This window comes from Nerophis ophidion, linkage group LG13 (assembly GCF_033978795.1).
Source record: "Nerophis ophidion isolate RoL-2023_Sa linkage group LG13, RoL_Noph_v1.0, whole genome shotgun sequence".
Lineage (NCBI taxonomy): Eukaryota > Metazoa > Chordata > Actinopteri > Syngnathiformes > Syngnathidae > Nerophis > Nerophis ophidion.
In genome coordinates, this window is record NC_084623.1 from 59,790,541 (window position 1) to 59,797,774 (window position 7,234).

Consider the following 7,234-nt stretch of genomic DNA (forward strand, 5'->3'; position numbering starts at 1 on the left):
CAGGGCGGACACTCTAACCACTAGACCACTGAGTTGACTTTATTCCATAACGTTTACCAGAATCAATCAATCAATCAATGTTTATTTATATAGCCCCAAATCACAAATGTCTCAAAGGACTGCACAAATCATTACGACTACAACATCCTCGGAAGAACCCACAAAAGGGCAAGGAAAACTCACACCCAGTGGGCAGGGAGAATTCACATCCAGTGGGACGCCAGTGACAATGCTGACTATGAGAAACCTTGGAGAGGACCTCAGATGTGGGCAACCCCCCCCCCCTCTAGGGGACCGAAAGCAATGGATGTCGAGCGGGTCTAACATGATACTGTGAAAGTTCAATCCATAGTGGCTCCAAGACAGCAGTGAGAGTCCCGTCCACAGGAAACCATCTCAAGCGGATCAGCAGCGTAGAGAATAGTTTTATTGCAATTGTTTGAGAACGGTTTCACAAATAAGACACATCTAACACAGAATAGGTGATAAAATGAGATGTAACTGAGCTATCAGATTATTGTTATTAATGTTGTTATACCACTAGAATGATTTAATTAATAACAATAAAGCAGACTGTGAAAATACTGCTATGGGTTTTGTAGGCCTGAGTTGATTTTTCACAACAGCAAACACGCAGAAAACCTCTTGTAGTGACATAAAACACTGAAAGTGATTGTTCCTATAACCCCTTTGTTTCAAATGTTTGTTCCACTTGGGGCGCGGGCATCTTGTCCGACTCACACCTTTTACACAGCCTTCCTTGTCACGTATTCTTCCTTTTCCCGCTTTTCCTCCACTAATTCAAGCTGATCCAGCAGCGATATTGAAGATTGTTTTATTCACAATAATTAAGGAACAGAATGCTCGGGAAACAAAATAAATGGTAGCTTATATGAAGCCGAGGTCTACAGACAGGTGAGGTCTACAGACAGGTGAGGTCTACAGACAGGTGAGGTCAAAGACTGTATGCTGGTGCCCGACTGCCAATCATGCGCCCAGCGCGCTCCTGCCCCTTATAGGCCTGCGTGGGAACTTTTCACCACCTGCAAAGGGTGCACACTGACATACACGCATGAATCACTCAAAAACAATAAAATAAACATAAATTCAAGTATGGCCCTCTATTTGGCTCCTACACGTCTGTTAAAAAAACGTTAAGTGCGTGCACAGCGACCTCTAGTGGATTGTTATCGCAAGCGCAGGAGAGCCACAAAGAAAGGCTTCCGCAAATAAAACAACTTTTATTTTTGTGAGTGGTGTGGAACCTCCGTGTAGATTTTAGTCTCCGATTTTTAGTTTTGTGAATGAGAATTTAAAAAGTAAAGCAAAAATTGGTATATCTGAAATACATTTTTAAATATATATATATATATATTATTATAAAACAAAGCGTTATTTTTTTTAAAGTATCAACTTGATGTATTTCCCCCATTTAACATTTTGTATAAAATCACAATTTTAAATCGCTTATTTTTTTAACCTCTTTTTTTTCTTCACTCCGGTTAAAGGGATGTGACGACTCGGACTTTTATTGTGAAGGCCGGAACGGAAGTGGGGTTTGTCTAACGCTACAATTCCTGTAAAAATGTGGCGGGCGGTCAAAATCCGGTGTCCGTCTTTCATAGCTCACATTTAATAATTACATGTTTTACAAGACCCGTGGTTACAAAGGTAACCCTGTAAGTACTTTATCGGCGTCAGAGTGCGAGTTTGACGAGGTAGCGGCGATGTTGGCGCTGCTAGTCTTAGCAACAATCGTCTTTTGTTACTTGTTACTTTATTATGTTGCGTTCAGGGGCAGCAGGAACTTCAGCCCGGTGATGCTGACCGGGAAGACGGTCATCGTCACAGGTAATAATGTTCCGCTTATAACCGACATGGAACAGCATCGAGGTTATGGCGACAAGCGTTTTACAATCTAATATAAAAACATGATCCATTTGAAGGCCACGATTGTTTTCACGATTGTTTTCATTGTTAGGTCAACTCCTTTTCTTGGTCATGTCCGCAGATTCGTCACTTTTCCTTCGTGTATATTTATATTTTTGCCCGTGTCTGCAGATTCGTCACTCAGCTTGGCGTATTCAAAAAACGTCTACACAGAGGTGGGTAGAGTAGCCAGAAATTGTACTCAAGTAAGAGTACTGTTACTTTAGAGCTGTATTACTCAAGTAAAAGTAAAGAGTAGTCACCCAAATGTTTACTTGAGTAAAAGTAAAACGTATGTTGTGAAAAAACTACATAAGTACTGAGTAACTGATGAGTAACCTGTTTGTTTAATGATGACGGCAACAAGTAATGCACAAAAACATAAAAATATCAATGAACAAATTTAGAGCCAGGAATATCTCTTAAGCAACTAAAACAATAATATGTATTAATTAATATATATTTGGTTTTACACTGTATTGAAAAAACATTAGAAAAGGAATTTTACCTTTGCAACCTCATTGTACTATTGGCTAAGTTTTATATTCATAAATGTAAGTTTCTCAATACCCGACCTGTTTTTTGTGACTTTAAAAACGATTTAGAACTCTACATTAAAACACTTTACCTCTAACAACCAAAAAAGTGTGGAAATGATGATGCTGTGTTACAAACTTATTTACTGAGATTGAGTGAGTCTATGGCTTTGCACTTTGTTTATTTTATATATACTTTTTATTTGCATTCTATTTTAGTTACTTTGAATTTACAACCCCCTGGCGCTGTTTTGTACGGTTTTTATACTGTTTTGTACTGTTTTTGTACTTACTTTGATTATTGTTTTCAACTGTTTGTAAATGTTATATAGAAAAAACAAAAGTGTGCAGTTAATCATGTGACCGCCTGACTCTGTTTGATTGGTGAAATGGAGTCAAACGTCACCAGTGACTGCATTTGATTGGTGAAACGCAGGCATGTGATAGATCCTACTTTGAAGGTCTGTCTGACAAAACAAAACAAACAAAGCGTGCATTAACAGATTGATAAAAATCAGTAGCGAGCTGAATGTAGATAAATGGAGCGGAGTAAAAGTAGCGTTTCTTCTCTATAAATATACTCAAGTAAAAGTATGTTGCATTAAAACTACTCTTAGAAGTACAATTTATCCCAAAAGTTACTCAAGTAGATGTAAATGTAGCGCGTTACTACCCACCTCTGTAAAAGATTTTCTGGTAATAAACATATTTGATGTAATTATTGTAGCATCAGCTTTATCAACTCTTGTATTTGGTATCGTTACAGTCGCATTTGTATAGATCCACCCATTTGTTGACATTCAGTAGCACTAGCTTGCTGTTAGCATGTTTAGCTATTCCTCTACCTGCAGTAATACTGGTACTTGTAAGAAACTTACTCTATTTGTCGCCGTGGAGGCGAGGATTAGTGATTTGGAAGTAGCTAAAACACTGTGAAGGGGCGTTAGTTGCCAGCTTGCTATGTTTTAATGCAGCGGCACTTTAGCGTCTATAGTTTCACCTTTATCATTAGTGAGGAAGCCAAAATAGGTACACAGCCTCTCATCTCCATGATAAAAACATCTGGTATTTTTCGCAGTACCTTTTGTTATTTGTGAGTACCGTGGTACCTTATTAGTACTGTACAACCCGAGGAGTGCAATATTGTGAGAGAACCCATTCATTTGCTATGATGTGGCAGTAAGAACACACGTTTATCTTCATGCATATTTCAAGTGTTCATTTCAACCTTTGGAAAAAGGCGTCATTGGATGATGTTTTGTTGACTACTGGCAGTTGTTATTTTGGTGATGAGTGGAGTGGTTTTGTCAGGAGGCAACACGGGCATCGGTAAGGCCGCCGCTGTGGAACTAGCCAAGAGAGGAGCCCGAGTCATCCTGGCGTGTCGCAACAAGGAGAAAGCTGAGGCCGCCGTGTTTGACATCCGGCTGGTGAGGAACTGATGCACTTGTTGATTGCATCTTTTTTTCTTTAACTAAGTCAGCTGATCTAGTAGGGATGGGCAATGTCAAGATCGCGAGGGACACGTATTCGATACCAAAAAATAATGCGTTCTATAAAAATAAAAATATATATCGAATACATTCTTTATTGACATCGATTACGTGTCTATTGCGATATACGGAGCGCCAAGCCTTATTTCATCCAATGACTTGATTTATCAAAGAAGTCATCAACAAATGACAAAAAATAATAGAAATTATAGAATGATAGAAGTTTTGTCTTCCAGGAGACCGGCAATGCTCAAATCGTGTTCATGCACTTGGATCTGGCGAGCTTGAAGTCTGTTCGCAGCTTTGTTGACACCTTCTTGAAATCTGAGCCCAGATTGGACATTCTCATCAACAATGCAGGTAAGGTACATATTATTAATTAGTTAGATAGATAGATAGATAGATAGATAAAGAGATAGTACTTTATTGACTCCTTCAGTAGAGTTCCCTCAGGAAAATAAAAAAATGTGTATTATTTTTATTATATTATATTTTTCATTAATAATAATAATAATATTACAAGTGGAGGAGTTCAAGTACCTGGGAGTCTTGTTCACGAGTGAGGGAAGAGTGGATGGTGAGATGGACAGGCGGATCGGTGCGGCGTCTTCAGTAATGCGGACGTTGTATCGATCCGTTGTGGTGAAGAAGGAGCTAAGCCGGAAGGCAAAGCTCTCAATTTACCGGTCGATCTACGTTCCCATCCTCACCTATGGTCATGAGCTTTGGGTCATGACCGAAAGGATAAGATCACGGGTACAAGCGGCCCAAATGAGTTTGGGTCTCTCCCTTAGAGATAGGGTGAGAAGCTCTGCCATCCGGGAGGAACTCAAAGTAAAGCCGCTGCTCCTCCACATGGAGAGGAGCCAGATGAGGTGGTTCGGGCATCTGGTCAGGATGCCACCCGAACGCCTCCCTAGGGAGGTGTTTAGGGCACGTCCAACCGGTAGGAGGCCACGGGGAAGACCCAGGACACGTTGGGAAGACTATGTCTCCCAGCTGGTCTGGGAACGCCTCGGGATCCCCCGGGAAGAGCTAGACCAAGTGGCTGGGGGGAGGGAAGTCTGGGTTTCCCTGCTTAGGCTGCTGCCCCCGCGACCCGACCTCTGATAAGCGGAAGATGATGGATGGATGGATGGAATAATTATCATTAATAATATTATTATTATTTGTATTTTATTGTTACTATTATTATTATTATTAAGTTAATATATTTTGTATATATTTATTAATATTATTATTTGTATATTATTACTATTGTCATTAATATTGTTTTTACTGTTTTATAAATTATTAATACATTGTTTTTTATTAAATATAATTTTCACTATTAATGATTATCTTGTAATATTAATCATATGAATATTTTTATATTATTCATTATTATATTGTATTATTAATAATCATATTTGTATTTTATTATTAATAATAACATTATTTGTATTTATTATTAATATTTGTATATTATGATTGTTCTGTATATTTTGTATTATTAATATTATAATTTTGTATTAATATTATTAATAATTATATTATTTGTTATTATTATTATAATAGTTTATAATTATTAATAAAATGATTAGTATTATTTATATTTTGTTATTAATATTATTATAAAATTGTGTATATTGTTATTATTATTATTATAAATGGTGTGGCGCTGGTGGGGAAAGTGGCCGTGCCAGCAACCTGAGAGTTCCTGGTTCGATCTCCACCTTCCATCAACCTTGTCTCAACCGTTGTGTAATTGAGCAAGACACTTCAGCCTTGCTCCTGATGGTTGGTGGTTAGGGCCTTGCATGGCAGCTCCCTCCATCAATGTGTGAATGTGGAAATAGTGTCAAAGCGCTTTGAGTACCTTGAAGGTAGAAAAGCACTACACAAGTACAACCCATTTAACATTATTATTTGTAATATTATTATTACTGTTCTATAATTATTAGTAATATTATTATTTTGTAATTATATTATTATTAATAATATTATTAGTATGTTTTTTATTATTGATATTATTTTTTCATCATTAATAATATTTTTGTAGTTATTAATACAATTATTAGTATTATTATTAATATTCATATTATTATTATTAATATTCATACAAGTTGTACTACTGTGTGCATGAAGTGCTTGTACAAGTAAATGCAGTTTGGACACCCTGACTTGAAACAGTTGGGAGTCTAATGGGAGTCGTGCCCCAACACAGGTCACATGGGTCCCGGACGCACACAAGAGGGCTTTGGAATGGCGTTGGGGGTCAACCACCTGGGTCACTTCCTGCTCACCAACCTTCTCCTGGAGCGCATGCGGCGGTGCGGGGCGGCTCGGGTGGTGAACGTGGCCTCGCTTCTCTACCGCCTCGGCAGCGTGGACTTCTCCCTGCTGGCGTCCCACAAGGACTTGGTGTCGGGCCAGTCCACCTGGCAGGACTTCCGGGCTTACTGCAACAGCAAACTCTGCAACCTGCTCTTCACCAGGGAGCTGGCTAACAGGCTGGAGGGGTCAGAGGTCACCTGCTACAGCCTACATCCAGGTCGGTGAAGGTCTCACTGCTATCATCTTTGTCCATGTTTCACGTGTATAAGCCACACCCACTACATTCTAGAAGAAAACAATGATTTTCCATATATTCTATTTTCACATCTCCATGTGAAGTTGGAGTCTTATCTCTACAGAGTGACGGCCACACGCAGTGTGCCTCTCATACACTAGGGGGCGACTGTGGTCACTCCCGCTTGTTAAGCCACGTTAGATGTAAACAGTAGAAGAAGACATTGCTACATGCTAATTAATTAGCACTTGTAACTTTCAAGCGCCGGATCTAACAAATACTGACACCTTTCCACTGCCTTTTGATGTTGTTGGTAATGTTTTAATGTGTTTAAATGACACTTGTAGTTATTAGGGTCATCAGAGACATAATAAAAGATCGTTTTGTTAGTCAACTTTTTTTTAAAGATACTGACATTTTAACTTCCTATAGCTGTACTTTGTGTTTATTTGATTGGTTGAAACGGAACGAAACGTCACTACTGCTCAAGTTGGATTGGCTAAACACAGTCACATGACAGTGGTTGCCGGAAGTAGGATGCTGACAATAATAATACGTCTTGGCTAGCCATGATCAAAAGATTATAAATGAATATAAAAATCGGAATGCAACTAAATGTAACGGAGTAAAAGTAGCGTAACTTCTTTGGGAACATTCTGGCACTTATTAAACATGTCAGTAGGTCTTTATTCCATCATATACTTTTAAGAATACTGACATATTTC

At 38.6% G+C, this 7,234-nt stretch overlaps 1 protein-coding gene across 3 annotated transcripts in view; it reads left to right on the top strand.

Moving 5' to 3' along the window:
* Positions 1-1,538: 1,538 nt before the first annotated feature.
* The window catches only part of LOC133564815 (dehydrogenase/reductase SDR family member 13-like), a 7,710-nt gene continuing 2,014 nt past the window's right edge, over positions 1,539-7,234 (top strand). The window contains exons 1-6 of one of the 3 annotated variants that reach the window (XM_061919323.1): positions 1,539-1,679; positions 1,796-1,851; positions 2,062-2,105; positions 3,777-3,895; positions 4,195-4,318; positions 6,165-6,491. In XM_061919323.1, the coding sequence (XP_061775307.1) occupies positions 1,644-1,679; positions 1,796-1,851; positions 2,062-2,105; positions 3,777-3,895; positions 4,195-4,318; positions 6,165-6,491 (706 nt within the window). In that variant the 5' untranslated portion in view covers positions 1,539-1,643. Of the gene's footprint in view, positions 1,852-2,061; positions 2,106-3,776; positions 3,896-4,194; positions 4,319-6,164; positions 6,492-7,234 lie in introns of all 3 variants that reach the window. The other 2 variants (XM_061919324.1, XM_061919322.1) reach the window with 2 other exon arrangements.